This window comes from Kryptolebias marmoratus, linkage group LG12, assembly GCF_001649575.2.
Source record: "Kryptolebias marmoratus isolate JLee-2015 linkage group LG12, ASM164957v2, whole genome shotgun sequence".
Taxonomy (NCBI): domain Eukaryota; kingdom Metazoa; phylum Chordata; class Actinopteri; order Cyprinodontiformes; family Rivulidae; genus Kryptolebias; species Kryptolebias marmoratus.
The window spans coordinates 18609133-18625909 of record NC_051441.1 but is presented as its reverse complement, the minus strand read 5'-3'; the positions used below and the strand labels follow the sequence as shown (position 1 = coordinate 18625909).

At 41.3% G+C, this 16777-nt stretch overlaps 1 protein-coding gene and 1 long non-coding RNA gene across 2 annotated transcripts in view; one reads left to right on the top strand and one right to left on the bottom strand.

Annotated features, from left to right (window-relative positions):
- LOC108247484 overlaps positions 1-9159 on the top strand; it is an 11376-nt gene extending 2217 nt beyond the window's left edge. Inside the window, exon 2 of the mRNA XM_017435643.3 lies at positions 3818-9159. Coding sequence (XP_017291132.1) covers positions 4242-6107 — 1866 coding nt within the window. The 5' untranslated portion in view covers positions 3818-4241 and the 3' untranslated portion in view covers positions 6108-9159. The remainder of the gene's footprint in view (positions 1-3817) is intronic.
- An 881-nt stretch (positions 9160-10040) lies between these two features.
- Positions 10041-16746, bottom strand: LOC119617494. The gene is made up of 3 exons (XR_005233808.1): positions 12999-16746; positions 12773-12918; positions 10041-12683 (listed from the first exon to the last, which is right to left on the bottom strand). It is a non-coding gene; the product is annotated as an uncharacterized LOC119617494 (long non-coding RNA).
- Between the last annotated feature and the right edge of the window lie 31 nt (positions 16747-16777).

The following is a 16777-nucleotide window of genomic DNA, read 5'->3' as shown; positions in this document are numbered from 1 at the left end:
GGTGGGGGTGGGGGGGGGGCGACTGGAAGGCGTAGCTGACTAGGAAGGCAGAATCCGAACCAAAATAAATCCTGGCCCTGCCATAACAAAGAAGTCATGCAGAAATGCTGGAAAACTGGCAAAGCTATGTAACGTAAATAGATATCCAGATGATTATCTTTTTTTTTTTAACTAACTAACAAATACAAGATATCTGATTGTGTGAAATGAACTTGGCTGAACTGAGACAGCTGCCCTGTGGGAACAGAGACTGTGTGTGAGATGGGGAGTTCATCGTCCAGAGCCGCTGCAAGGTTTTCATCCTGTCCTCCTTTTGCTGGCCTCTTGACTCCTTCTTGGGGTTTCCTGGCACATGAAAGGTGATGAAGGATGAGGACCTTGCTTTGTTATCATTCTGTGGTCTGGAGCCCTGCAGAAAGGAGAATTTTTTGTTGTATTTTTTTCTTTTTCAGAAGGAGATGATATGTCCTGTGTTTGTGACCTTTCTTCTTGACATCTATTTCTTGGGATTTCAATCTCAACTCACCCATGACCCCCCCCCAATCCGTGTGCCTTACATTGGCCACTGTAAAGTAGGGTGTGGGTTCCCACAGTTTCATCATTCCCTTTGTCAGTGATCGAGGCGCACCCGCCCCTCTCTCTCCTTTCATGTCGTCCCTGCTCTCGTTTCCTGAAACAGACCACTGAAACACGTGCACCAGGGGGTGTGGGGGGGGGCTTTTGAACTCAGTCCACTCTTTCCGAAGCTCATTGCCCCATTTATACTCTTGCGGTGTGGGCCCTGTGGTTGGTCCGAGGGTGGGACACTCGGGATTCTTTTACCGTGCTATCATTTCAGAAGTGCCACGGAGACCGAGCGATGACACGTGAAGTATATTTGATTAATGGAAAGAGTGATCCAGGTCAAGGGAGCGGATTTGTTGCTTCAGTGGCCGTATTTGGATATTTGAGCTGGAAAATTACTTTTTAAAGTGCGACTTGGTGCCAACAGCTGCAACTTTAAGCATCTTTAGATTGTAAAAGAATAAAAGTACTGTAGTTTGATGATAGAGAAAGCGATAAAAAACGTTCCAGGAAACACTGTATTATGTCATTCTTTAAGTTTTGAGGTCTGGACATATAAAAAAAAACTAAACAGATATTAAGAAAGCATAGAGGTCATTCTAGTGTCAGCTTCCCCTTAAAGCAGCTGTATAAACTATACACACTCTATGATGTCATTTAACCCTCTGTTTGTTATAAAACGTTTTCTAAAACTGATTATGTTAAGGCGCTGGTTTAGAAGAAGGGAGAGAAAGTCTGATATGATTGGTCGTGACTGCCGTTTCCCCCTTTTTGTTGCTATGGGTGACACATTCTTTGTACTGATGCAATACCCACACTGTTGCAATTGCCCCTGTTTTTTTTCCTCCCAAGCAATTGTATAATCTCATCTCCATCTCTTCCTTTGTTTTAACTCTCCCTCACTGGTTCCCTCCACTTCTTTGTCTTGCTCACACCTCAGTCGACAGCCATGCAACATTCTGAATCGCCACACACGTCTTTTTTTTTTCTTGCTTCCCTTATCTTGTTCAGATTTGTCCCTTTCCTCTCACCCTTCCACCATTCGGCTGACCTATATTCCAGCAAGGCGTACAGTGTAGGAAGCTAGACTCGTGTTTACCGAATGCGGCTGATCCCCAGTTTCTGGGTTAGTGGGACGCACCAATAACACCTCTCTCCCATCGGTTTTCCGTCTCGTGCCGCGAAGGCACATGTCAGACTCTCACGAGGGTGACCTTAAACAGTTAAGTCAGAAAAACCACTCCAGACTGCAGTGCCAAAACTTTTTCACAAATACATCACAGTTTCCTATTTTTGGTTTGGAAAGAAACTTAAATTTTGAATAAGTGCTTCTGTCGAATATTAACTTACTATTTGTTTACGAAAAAAAAGATTCCTTTCCTTTAATAACTGATAAAATCAATGTTCATTGTGAGGAATTATATGACGATGTTTAATCCAGAGAAGGAACGGCATAAATAAGTAGTGCAAACACATGGACAAATGTTAAAATACCAGATAAATTCAGGTGAGAATGTGTTGAATATTTATTTTTTTCTCTACTCCAACACACCTGGTTCAATGGTTTTCTGAGGGTTATAACTTATAAAAATTGACATCACAGCACTGGTCAGTCAGTTCTCTTATGCCATGAGTTGGACGCCAGTATAATCATGCCTTTAGTCTCACCATGGAGCAATTATAAGGACTTATGCTTTTTGCTTTCTTATCGCCAAGGAAACATTGGGATCAGTCTACTTTGTGCTGCACACAGTGATAGTTTAGTTGTTTTTACTTGAAACTATAAAGCACATGGTCTAGAAAAACTCAGCGTTCCTCATAAATAAATGTTGTCTGGGGATAATAAATGTCTACAAACTGTTGAGCCAATGTATCAAGTCAGGTTTGAAATATTTCACAGGATAACTGTGATATGACAAGAACCATCTGTGATTTTATCCTCTGGGTGTCATAAAAGTCTGGATGTTATATTTAGATAAAAGCAGCGGAGTTCTGAATCCATGGATGGCATGAAAAACTGTAAAAACCACTTAGAAAAATCATTTGTGCAATTTTACCCTTTTGCCTTTAATTAGTCATTTTTTTAGCCACACCTTGTCAGTTTATTACAGAGGGCTGCTTTCACCTTTTATGTTCCTAACTCTTGTTATTATTCAAAGTTTTCTGAGCACCCTCTGGTTTGACTTAAATGTAGCATTTTCTATTACTCCAGTCCGCCTCCCCTTTTTTTTCGGGGGCCATTGACCTATATTTATCAATGCCCCACCTTTCAGCTTAACCCCCACTCCCTACCCAGTCCACGCACACCTCCAAATCTCTCAGTAGTGTCTCGGTTTCTTTATCCTTGACCTGCATTAGCAGATGCCTTTGTCTGCCTTATCTGCTCGCTCAGTAACATCGATTTGGCATTGAGTTGTTTTGGCGAAGAATGCTGCCACATTCCTTTGCGGATGAGCACATGGGTTGGGGGTGGGGTGTCAGCAGTATTTGTGAAAGGGAGTTTCTCAGTGAAAAAGCAGTCTCTTGTGGCATTTTCTAAATTAAAATGCTTTAAAACGAATCCAAGGAACCCCATCAGATTTTTCAACTGACTCACCCTTTGCTCCGTCTGGCCCGAATTCTCATGCGATAAAACAAGCACTAATCCTTACACAATCCAGTTTTGTTCTCTCAGTATGTCTCAGACTGATGTAATATCTGTGCTATTGTGTAATTCATTTTATGGATGTGCTTGCCTCGGCTGCTGTGTATGCAAGTTATAATTACCATCATTTGGTTTTGCTTAGCGCTGCCATTAAAATGTGAGCTTGGGTCTTTAAACATCTCTCACAGATGTCTTTTTAAGGTCCGGGGTGACAAGTTGAAACAGGGCTGGCTGCCTTTCATTGAACTTGGTGCTCCCATTGGATCACAAAACTCAATGTAAACATGTCAGGAAAAAGGGTCAGGGGTCACAAGCTGCAGACAGATCCGCTCAATAGGAGGGTCAAAAGGTCAGACTCTTAAGGTCTAGCAGCTATTCAGTGGTTGCCAGTGGTGACACAGTCAGAAATGCCAAAACAGCAGAAGAAAGCTGCACAGACTTAGAAATGTAACCTTGATCTGTGTGCTTGCTGTAAAAAAAAAAAGACCTCTACAAGAAATTATTTTTAAACTGTCATAAAAAAGAAACGTAAATTTGATACAAGAGTGCATAATTACACCAGCAGTCCTGGATTAACATGAGTTTTCTTTCTTTTTTTTATCTCTGCAGCCTTCCATCTCACAGTCAACTGCAAAGAGAACAGACAGGGGGAGAGAGAGAGAACGAGGCTCCCCAAGAGACTGACATGCTGAGGTAGACAGGCCGACCTACATCCTGCTGTTTGTGTGGAGATCTAGGACACCCCGACTGCAGGCTTGCACATTGTGCTGCGCTCAAGCTAAACCTTTAACAAGAGTTAATAATAAAGAAGACTGGAAGACTGTTGAACACTTCAAGTGAACCCTGAAAGTGGATAAATGAGGGTTGCTAATGCTAAACTTTGGCAGTTTTTTATCCTTTTGACTTATTTGGACACTTGAGTCCCCTCTTGGTACAAGCATATCAAACTTTAGGTCTCCAGGCTGCAAACCTTGGGAGGTGAAGTAATTTCAGTACAACCCTTTCATTTCAAACTGGCTACCACTCAACAAAAATGGAAAATCTGACTTCAGCTCTCCAAAACTCAGGGAATAGCCTTAACAGCCCAGAGACCTTCAACAGTTATGAAGAGTCTATTCCTTCTCTTCAGGGGTCACCAGCTCGCATGGGCCGTCTCATCAAACCCAAGCCGAACGTTTCCTGCAGGCGAAAGCGTCAGTTCATATCTGATGAGAAGAAAGACGCCTCCTACTGGGAGAAACGGCGAAAGAACAACGAGGCCGCCAAGCGCTCCAGAGAGAAGCGACGTCTCAACGACATGGTTTTGGAAAACCGTGTCATTGCACTGAATGATGAGAATGTGAGACTCAAGACGGAGCTGCTCCAGCTTAAGCTGCGCTTCGGCCTTATAAGTACAGCCTCCTACATTGAAAAGAGCCAACAAATTGGTGTGGGAAACAGCACGGGAAACGGAGGCTCTTCATGCTCTTCTACTCAGTACTATTCCAGTGGCTACTCCAGTGGTTCTCAGGTGATGATGAACTCTGATTCCTCTGAAACAGAACAGTCAGGTCACAGCGAGAGTCACAGGCAGTTGGTGAAGTACTCTCCACGTGGCTCCCTGTCTGACATGTCCGATGGCTCCTCAAGGGACAGCCCAGAGCCATTGCCCTTTGAGATCAAACAGGAAGGTGACAGGCTGGAAATGGACATCACCAGTGGCACCACAACCCAGATTATGTTTAATATTCACCGTGGTCTAGCCACTGTACCCACAAACCACCAGATCCAGCAGCATCAGGAGATGGATGCTGCATATCAGAGCCAGCAGCAGCACCAACCGCAGCTTCTTCAGCAGCAATCACAACCACATCAGGAGCCTGTCACCACTATCAAAACTGTAAGCCACGCTGCATCTCACCCACCTGCTGCCCAAAGAAGCGTCATTTTGTACGGCGCCAGCAGTGCCTCCTTTCCTGTGGAGTCCCTTAACAGGTCCCAGGGTGCTGATCTGCAGGCAGCACTGAAGCACGGCAGCAACAGCAGCCAGACTGGCATCAGCCAACTACAGCAGCCCATTACAGAGAGTTCAATGGAGACTCTGGCTGAGGTGACAAAGCAACTGGAGAGAAAGACATTGGACTCCCCTCCATTTGAACTGTTAGACAATTGTAATGAGGTCAAAGAAAGACAGGTGTACAGACTTTGCCAACTTACCCAGCCACAGCTAGAACAGGAGCATCCACAGGACAGAAGCGAATCATCTGCCGAACACCTGAGTACACAAGTGGAGGGAATCAGCCATTCTCAGCTGTACCACCATCTGCAGCAGCCTCATCATTCGTACCGCAATACACAAGATGAGGAGCCACCAGTTCTTAGCTATGAGGGTGGACCTAGAAATGAGGGTTACTATCGAAGCCAATTACCATCCAAGGACGCCACGCTAAGTGAAGGTGACCCCTGCAGCCCCGACAAGGAGGTCTCCACAGATGATGAGGAGTCCCCATCTTTGTCCTGCTCAGACATGGGCAGCTACCACAGCCAACATTATTCCAACATCCTCCAGCCTGAATCTCCTGTGCCTCAGTACCAAGGCTGCTCCCAGGCACAAGGCTGGGATCCCCAAGGTGAGGTGAGGGGAACTGCGCTGCCTCACAAACTCAGACTCAAACACCGGGCCATGAGCACCGGGAGCAGCGGTGGTGGTAACTGCTCCGGGCAGGAGTCCCCAACCAGCCCCCCACCTGCTACGCCACCTCCTCTTCCCCAGCATCCCTACTTGTCCCTCTCACCACTGCAGAACATTAAACGGGACAGCCTAGGTGGACCTTGCAAACAGGTGGCATCAGAGGAGTTGACAAGGAAGGAGAGCTGGAAGAAGGAGACTGGAGGACGACGGAACAAGAGACGAGATTAACTGACTTTCAGTTTAGAACTTGAAGACACAATTTCTCCTCTAAGAACTACCCTGCCATCATGCCTTTGCCCTATAATTGGATCCCATCTTTAAGTTTTTGGGACAGTAATTTGGGATTTTCTATTTCCCAAACCCACAGAGTCACCGAAAGGCTTGACATATTGTAGGGCTGTATGATATTTGTGTATATATTGTACAGATTTGTCATTTCTTACATCTTCTCCATACTTACAGAAGCACTTTTGTTTATGTGATGAGAGGAGGAATGGAACTCGCTTTCTTTGTACTTTTTTCTCATTCAACAACACCCAGCAGAGTACATCACTAAAAGCACATTTTGATAGCTCAGAAAAAGGAATGTAAAAACAAGAAGCTACTATAAATTTGGTACATATCCAACTGTAGATGAACCTACACGTGTACGGCTCTCTGCCTTAACTACAATCGAATGCAAACATTCACTGGGGATATCCTCTCAACCAAAGAACGCCACATTGCAAATATTAAGTTCCATCCCTCTTCCCAAACCCTACCTCTATCAGCCCATCCTCTACCATCTCCATTATCTCCCAAAAATAAATCACCTTCACATTTATTTTTAAGCACTTCTTTTTTGTACATAAATGTGATATAAATGAATATATGTATCTATTTTAAACCTATATTTTAGAGAAAAAAAATTTGAATACAAATTCAAGAAAAAAAAGGCGTTGAACCTTCAGTGATATAGGAGGACTCTGAGAGTGACCACCGTATGACAAATCACAGTTACTGTACAGTCACAATGTCAGGACCTACAGCAGGACCCAATTAAAGGGATAATTTGGCCATTTTGAAGTTCGTCTCTGTGTAAAAGTTATAAATAAATAAATTTTTACCCAGTTTTGATAGCGATTTCAACAGCCTCAGTTTGGAGGAATAGTTTACATGGGACAGGACTGACAAGTTAATGACTAGTCTCATTGTAACCAGGATTGAATGGAATGTTGTCACTTTAAAACAACTCCAATTTCAAAATTTCTATAGCGGTTCATACAGTCGCTATTTTACAAACCATTACACCACCATCACATTTACATGGACTTCTGTAGCTCAGTAGTGATATGTAGGGGTCAAGTGACATCCAGCAGGAATTTCTTAATATATTTGCTAAATTAACTGTGTATTGTGAAATCTATGACAATGTTAAGGTTCAAATAATAGGAATTTTATAAAATGTTGTGAAAATAAAACCTTATTGCTGAGCTCAGACGGGCTCGTCTGATTGAATCCAATCCAACATAGATTTTGCCATCCTAAAGCAATTCCAATTGTTTAAATTTCACAGCATTTTATTTTTGCGTACACTATTATTTAAACCTTTATATTGTTGTCAGTCTTGCATTATACTGTTGTATCATCAGAGATATTCTGAAATTTCTGTCTTACATGAACCCCTGGAAGTGCAACATGTCACTAATGCGACATTTGTGCTCGTCAATAACAATGAAATCCATGTAAATGTGAAGTTGATGGTGATGTGAAGGTTTATAAAATGTCGTTTGCATGAATCATGATAAAATTTTAGATGGTAACAATCCACTTTGCTCGTTGTGGCAACTCCTGCAGAAGGTAGCAGCCAAAAAAGAACATAAAAAAAATCCACTTTGGTCTTAGCTGAGTTTAGACGAACCACTCGCTCATCAGTCAGGTTAGGATTAAACTCTCTTTCTCCAAATTGGGGCTGTTTAAAGAGGAACCTACAACAGGTAACATCTTACCTGTTCATACGCTTTCCACAACATTTAAAATGGCAAAATTATTCATTTAAAATCAACATCTTACTTGACAGTTGAGCTTAGGCATTAGTGTCCTGTTTACAGAAAAATGGTCATCCAGTTTGGACCGGCGGCACCAACGAACGAAGAACTGTTTTCTTCTTAAGACTATGGCCTCATTAAAATGTTTGGATTTATAAACCTTTAAACTAGCCGTTAAGTATCTGGTGGGATTCACAAGCTGCAGGCTTTAAAGCCTTTAGTTTCTTTGAGCTTTATCAATCTTATCTTCTTGTCGTTACCATTCACTGGCCCAGTGTATTTATCTCCCTCCCTTAACATGCCTGTCACTGTAAAAAAATAAAAAATAAACAAAAAAGCCCACAGGAACATAGACGAAGAATGTGTACAGACCCTTTTAGATACATATTGCAGCCTAGGAGTTGGGAGTTTTTATGCCGGTGAGAATGCTTGGGAGCAAAAGCAGGAGGACTTTAGTCACATTTATGTAAACACACTACAGTGCACTGAGTTCACAAGGAGATCCTCCTCCTGTAAAGAGCCCTGCATAGCTACTGTTTATTTTTAGCGTCATGAAATATGGTTTTGTAGTGTGACCAAAATATGACCACGATGGCCCGTAACAAAGGTAACTGAGTTGCAGTGCAGTAAAAGTTAATGCTCACACATAAAGGTTCGCAAACTCCAATTGGATTCAGTTCATTCTTGAATATTAGGATTAAACATCATATTCAGGGCCCTCCCTTGTTTCCCCAAATGCCTCCACTAGGCGTTTCTTTTCAGGGGTTGTTCATCCCCTTCTTATAGTAGTTCTGCTACTGGGTTGTGATGAATTGCCTTCACTGGATTTAATGTCTGTGTACCACGTTTGGCTTTTTGGTGCTTGTGTATAAATGTAAAGTTTCACAAACACTGTAATGTTTGTTTCATCGGTTTTATATCCTGTTTTTAGTCGAAGTGATTTTCTGTTTCCCTCTAAGCTGTGTCTTTTACTCCTACTGACTGTGATGACATGTATTTGATCCATTCCTCCTTCCCCCTGCCCACTTTTTTCAGTGTGTATTAATCAGTAATGTTTGTGGTTTTGCCAATGGTTTAAAAGATGAAGGCAGGAGAAAAAAAAGGCAAAAATAGTGTGGTGTTTAGAGATGGGTGGTGGTTGGTCTGGCTGGTCAATACCATGTAAAGACACTAATGTTCATTGTGCAAAGATGGGAGCATTTCAACAAAAATAAAAACACAATGTTGACTTGTCAACATTATCAACAAAATAATTCAGTTTTTCTGAGTTTGTTTTTTTATTAGTGTTTGTGTGCTTTCATGCAGTTTGATCCAGTTCCAATGTAGCTGCTTGATCTCAGAAACTCAAGATTTCAGAAAAGCCAGATCTCAAAAGGCACACCCTGTTTCCACTGCAGGTCGTGCTGCACGTACCGTCTCCGATGAACACCTTACTCTTTTTTGGCATCAGAGGCTAATGGGCAATAAGAGAAGCAGAGCTGTGACATACTGACACAATTTGCTCAAATGGACCAGAACATTTCCATGGCAAGTTAGTCTGATGTAACGCTGGCCTACTTCTACGAGCTCACTGCATGAAAATACCATCAGACCTCGAGCTCACATCAGGTGGGGACAGAAGTAGGTCCAAACTCTTCTGGATGTAGCTTTTTACAACCAAGCTCAAGCCTTTTTTATGATCTTTTGATACTTTTTAAAATATTAAATAATAAAGGTGTTATAAAAAGGAATATTCAAATAAAAAAAGGAAAGAAACAGCTAAACACAGTATATTTATATGTTGCTATAATTTATATATTTATGCATTGAAAAATAAGGAAAAATTGAATAGATGTTTAATTTAAGGTGATATGACAAAACATAAAGCAATTGAATAGAGTCACACGTCTTATTTTTATTTGATAAATTCTTTTATTTATTCATAAAATACACATTTTTAAATAAATTTATAACAAAAACAATTCTATTTTTAAAGTCAATGGAGAAACCAAAGTAAAAAATGACATTTGAAAACAGTAAAAACTCAACAAATAAAAAACAAAGAATAAATGATTTGCAAAAAAGTAAAATAACATACAATAAATAAAATAAAGATTATTATATACTTTAGATAAGTATATTTTTATTGCTTTAAGATTTGTTTATTTATTGATTTTATGCATATCTCTTAAATTATCATTTGAAATTTACATATATACATAGTATATACATATATGTAGTTTTTATATTTTTACAAAAAGAGAAATAAAAAATTTCAGCAAATAATAAGTTGTTTACAAATAAGAAAAATAATATATATTATCAAACTATTAGAGCTCAACAGACTGTATTACATGCATACATTGATAAAAATGTTTTTGTTTTAAGGTTTACATAATTGTTTTCAGTGCACATTTCTTCATTTATCATTTAAAACATATGTATTTTAAACAGTTATTTCCTTTATTTTTATAACACACCCCTGAACAGCATCAGTGTGATGTGAGAGAATCGGTTTTATGTGCTTAGCAGGGCAGAGTAAAAATCAAAATCATGACTCATTTTTATGTAGTATGTGTGTGAGTTATGTATGCAGTTTTCAGTGCTGTAATAAGACAAAGTTAAACTGTTATCACACACGTCCCAGAAAAGAGTTTATTCTTCACTAAACACATGCATTCATCCTTAAATAATTGATTTTTTTAAATCCAATGTTTCCCACAGAACTAGAATTAGGTCATTTTCATAACAACATAAAGGGCAAAGGGAGGAGCAGTGAAGAGGAAAGGAGGAGGAAGGAGGGCTGGGGGATACGGGGGAGGGGAGTTAACCCAGTGCACTAACTTCATCTCAGCCTGCAAACAAAGCACCTCTTTGAGGCTGACACATTAGTGTCCTCCACAATGCTCCCAGTCACACACAAGAACATGTGCACTGAAACACACACACATGTACATTATTCCCACATGGATGCAACAAGGAAAAAATAAAGCAAACTATCACTACTGTAGAACTTCAGGTTTCTGAGGGATTGCTCAGGTAGTATTCTTTACAATAGGCTCACGGCTGCACTTATCACCCATATCAAGGTGACACTGGATGCAAAGCACAGCAAAACACGGGCAGCTTTCTGTTGCGCCCCTTGTTTTCCTGATTTGACTTGCTGCACTGGCGCTTGCATAAACAGGTCACGAGGAAAGTAGGTCACCGTGCGCGATACAGGAGAAGAGAGGGAAAGGAGAACTGAAGTGAGGCAGCGACAGAGGGAGGGGATTAATGAAGGCCACGGCTCCATCCATGTCACTTTGTCTCTGGTGCTAACGATGCTTTTGCCAAACAGAGCAGAAACAGGGCTCTCGTGTTACCTGGTTTTTCGCCGCAGCCTGGGGATAAAGGGTTAGTGGGACAGGAGAAGAGGCGGGAAGGCGAGAACAGAACCGAATGGAGCAGGGAAACCCTCCGAACTGTAAAAATAAAGTCTGGTTTGTTTCCAAGATGACACACTAGCTGCTTGTAACACATTTCTTTAGTCACAGAATGAAAAGTCAGATTCAGGTTAGATAACAGAGAAAACCCCATCCCTGTGAACTGTAAACTCAGCTGTGGCCACAAAACTCCCCTTGTTTCATCTGCCATTACAGATGGTCACATTGACTGAACAAATAATGAGAAAAGTGATATGTAAACAATATTCTAGAGAACTGCATGGGTGTATGCTCATGCAAATGCAACGAGTGCACAAATGGTTTCTACAGATTCATTCTGCTGTGGAAATGATTCATAAACACAGCTAAAAGGGTTGACTTCTTAACAATCCTCACACTGCAGGTTGTAATTACAGGTCAGCTATTGAACTGACATTTTGTTGCCTCAAACGAGACCATAACATAAACACATTACTTAAAATTGATGAAAAACCCAGATATTATTCCTGGAAAAGGATCCCATTACTCAAAGCCAATTGTACAAGTAAGTGGAGATCTTATGCATCTAACTTATAGATTAAGGCCCACTGTTTGCTTTAGCTCACGTTAAACAATGTCAGAGGGAATGTCTGGTTAGAAGCTAAGGTTATGGAAAAACAATAGTGAGAAACAAGGTTTGAAGTAGAAAAAATTATCACTTTTTTTGTGCTTCAGAGCATATACATCTGGTCCAACGTTTGCATTCACCCCTCATGGGCATGAATGTCGTATCAGTTTCAGGCTTTTAATCATTTATCTGAACTGTCTGTTACAGGGTGGGCTGCATATACTGTACAACATACAACTATATTGATTTTTTAAAACAAGAGCTGGGTGCATAACTTCAAATTCATTGTGGATTATCTCTAATCCACACAAGGTTAAAGATATAAATACACTGAGCTTTCTTTTTTTAAATAAGTGTTGCTAAATGTTCTCAAATGTCTTAATCCTTGAGGTCTAGTTACCTTCTTGTTAGTGATCATGATTGACTGCAGCTGCTGGTTTCTCTTTGCCAGGATAAAAAGAATTTCTTTAACAGCACTCATTGGATTGACCAATACTCAGAACAATGGGAACGTCAAAGGAATAGTTAAAAATTTTTAAGGACAGAAAATTAGTATGTTTATGAACTACCTAGAAACCACTAGCCTACCATGAACTGGAAACTGAACATCAGTGTCACTGTCCATAGGAAAGCCAGTTTTACTGTCAGAAACCCGAGGGAATCTGTCCATAGAGCAATACCAAGACCAAACACGGTGAACCAGGATTAAGGTAAGTGCGTTTATTTACAAGTGAGGTTATGTACAAGGATCCTTTCCAGTGGGGGTCTGCAAGGGAAGGGGAAACTGGGTGAGTCTCGGGTACAGGTTGGCTTCCACAATGGTTGCGAAGGTTATAACGTCTCTTATTTGCTTACAGGTACCAGCGGGAGGTAGAGGCGTCGAGGTGGAGTGAAGTAGTTCCAGAGGTTCCTCAAGACGAGCCAGGTGACAGCGAGGTACATGTCCGTGAGTATCCAGGTAAGTAGTCTTCTTCGACCCGTGGTCGTGACGTGGCAAGAACCTGAGTCGTAGGCACAAGACAAAGAATACGATTAGCTCGAGAGCACAAGTTAGGTTAGATGCTGTGGCGGAGAATCTAACCAGAAGGTTTGATGCTCCAGCAAAGATCTGATCCTAGCCTGCTGCTTAAATACCAGATGGTTTCGTCAGTGGAAACTGGAACACCTGTGGAGGAATGATTAGTGGCACTGCCCAGAAAGCGGAGCCAACCCCAGATCCTCACATTTACATCACCACACTGCCCCTATTCCAAAAGCAACACATTCAAGCTTGACTAAAATTTGCAGCTGCCCACATGGTCAATGTAACCCTCTTCTGGAGAAAAGTTGATGGTCAGGTGAGACAAAGATTGAGTTACTTGGCCACACTTGGCAAGCATGGTGATGGTAGCATTATGCTGTGATACTGGTAGATTGCACAAATTGGATGGAATAATAAAAGAAGGCTACTCCAAAACTCTTCTACTTTTTCTAAAATCAACATCTGGAAGGTTGAAACCTGGACACATTTGGGTGTTCCAACAGGATAATGATTCTGAACACATCAGAACTGATTTCTGATCGAATAAATCAGGCCAACATTAAGCTTCTGGAATGGTCTTCCCAAAGCCCGACCTAAACTCCACTGAAAATTTGTGGACAATAATAGTTGTATGTAGTGTGTATATTTTTAGATTAGAGAAAATCCACAATTAATTCAAATTTGTGCACTTAATTCTTGTTTTAAAAAAATGAAGTTGTATCTTATGTAATCATTTCATCCTGAAAAAAAGAGCAGTTCAAATAAATTCTGAAAAAATTGAAGAAAAAAAAATTTAAATGGCATTTATGTCTATGATGAGTGGACTAAACTTTTGGCTGTAAATGTCTGAAATCCAAAACATACCAAATAAAATAAAATAAAACAACCTCTCTATTTATATTTTGAGGCCTCCAAGGTTTACGGCAGGTGAACGACAGGTGAACGGATGAGGCCATGATGGAGGTCCTTTTAAACAAAGGCTTGCTCGCTGATTGGATAAGCTGGAGGCACGGTCGGACGCTGATGGGCTGAGATGGAGGCGCGGTCTGATGCTGATAGGCTGGAGTGGAGGTGCTCGACGCAGCAATTAGATGCAGGTGGGGCTGAAGCAGGTCTTCCAGTCTGAATTTACGCCTAGGCTTCATTAGTCCAAATTCAAAGCATTGGCAATGGGTCGGAAGATGAACGCTACTTCATAAATTGCGTGTAGTAGCATCCTGGTATGAAATCAACGCTATAGTTAATGGTCAAGAGGGTGCGGGGAGAGATAGTTGTAGAACTGCAAAGAGAAGAGGGAAAGTGAGTATTGAAGTTTGGAGACATCATTGAAGATTAATGAGGCAGGGTCGAAAAGGAGTGAAACTCTGGACATGTAGACCTCCCTGTTTGAATTCTGTTCTAACAAATCCAGATTTTTCCAAGCGATCACCTGGTCCACTCACCTGACACGTGACAGCCAGTGATTCAAAGTAATGTATATTACTATAAGCTACTCATCTGGTTAAGAATAGTGATATAATTGCTGAGTAAGAGAATAGGAAGGCAGACAGGCAATAGTAACTGCATGGATACAAAATAGTAAAGCTGGGAGGACGAGGTGACAAAATATGCAGTAAACTGGCAGTGAAAGCTGCATAGTTTGAAAGTGTAGTTTACATTTGTGGTTAACTGTTAACATAAAACTGCTTTAAATTGCACATGACAATTTGGCTGGTGAGATACGTAGTGACACATTTACTGCTGTGTGCATTCATTCACCGACGTTCAAAGTGCTCTGAAGTGATGTGAATATAATCTGGACAGGGAGTGGCCTGAACCAGATTTAGCTTCTAGGTCACTATAGCACCCCTCTCCACATCAGACTCTCTGGATCCTGCATGCTGACACACACAAAAAATCCTCGGGCATATTGCTTTGTGTATTTAATCCCACTCAATTAATTGCTTAATTGCCTATTGTTGCACGTGATGTGATAAGAATCCAAAAGAACATCAAGGGATGAGAAATATGAGAAAAAATGTAACCGTCTGGAAAAAAAAATCCCCGAAATATTGCATCAGTTACTTCTTCCCTCGTACACCTGCAGTGCAGTGGGATCCCCAGGACTAGTGTTTCCCCTCAGCAAAGCAAAATGCAAATGCGACAGTGAGTTTGCTGCCAGCCGACATGCAGCAAGCGACTTGGGTGAGAGTTTTTTTCTTTTTCTGCAACAGCAGGATCTGCCAGCTCATGTTAGAATGAAGGAGAAAAGCGTCCGCAGGGAGAAACTGAGAGAGGGGGGAAAAAACACATGAATCGGCAACAAGCAGTCAGATTGCAACAGCTTGGTGAGGAAATTAGAGAATAAAAGATGATGAAGGTCTAGAGGTCGCAGAGGGGGAGTGGAATAAAGGGAGTTAAAGAAAAAAAAAACAAAGAGCTTGCTGTGTTATTTACCCCAAGGGTTTCCTTCCTGTCAGGCCACAAAGCCAGCAACTGCTGCAAAAGGGGAAAACAAAATCTGCTCAGTACGTATGCCACCCAAACGTACGAACACACACCGATCACACCTGCCAAAACAGTAGATTAACCCACAGAAGTTATGTAAGAGATGGGAGGCACAGAAATACCACAAATTTGGTTGTTTGTGCATTCCCCACAGCTGTAGGTGTGCCTTCTTTAAACACACACACACCAGCGTATGCAACCATCCGATAACAGACTCACTCGGGTGGAGCTGCATGAACTCAAAAGGTTTGGGCCCTGGATTATTGTGAAGCAAACCCAACTTCTGAGATAAGGGGTTAATTAGGAACTCACGGTGCAGTGAATGTTTTAAAATGAGCTCTATTGCACAACACTTAAGTTGTGTAAATGTTAAAAAAAAAAAAAAACTCTCAATCTAATTACATCACTACAGACACCATCACAGCCTGTCGTTTTGAAAAGCCAAGACAATAAATCAGACAGTGAAAAACACATGTGCTGCCAAAAGTGGGGAGGCATCGTCTAGATTTCTCAACTGCACCGCGACACTGTCTGATGAAAACAGTCTGACATTAGCTGGTATAAATCAGGAATATCAAGAAGTAAAACATGGACAAAAAAAGAAGAAGAAGAATAAGGTGCAACAAGCTGGTTGCATAAGTGTGCATGCCCTGAAACTAGTATTTTGCATGAAACATCTTTTCATTTAATTACAGCCTTTAGTCTTTTTAAGGAGTCTATTAGCTGCCACACCTCGACTTAGAAATATTTACCAACTCTTTCTTCAAAACATGCTCAATCTCTGTCAGATTGCGCGGGCACCTCTTGTGCACAGCCCTCTTCAAGTCACCTTACAGTTTTTCTACCAAATTCAAGTCTAGACTCTTGCTAGGCCAACGCAAACTTTAATTTCCTTCTGGTGGAGACATTCCTTTGTTGATTTGGATGTATGCTTGGGGTCACTGCCACTTGAATATTTTTGGCCAAAATAAACTAGCTGTTCATGTTTCTATCCGTCTTGATGTCAGGTTAGTGGTTGATTGGACTGAACCCAATTGCAGACTGACTCAGAGAGCTTGAAAGGAAAAACTAATTTATTTACAATAACAAAACAAATGGCTGACGTGGCAGCAACAGAGAACTGAATAACAAAAACTTACTAAATCCCAGGGTTGCAAAGACACGTGGGCGAGACACGAGGAAAGCCAGACAGCACATGGAAATGAAAATGAACCAGCAGGGAAGTGGAGGAGATGACCAGGTTTTAAAGGCTGAGGGTGATTGTAAGTGGACACAGGTGACTGATAAGAAACGAGGGACAGGTGTGGGTGGTTGAGGCAGGCAGGCAGGTACTGAGCAGAGGAAAGGTGAAT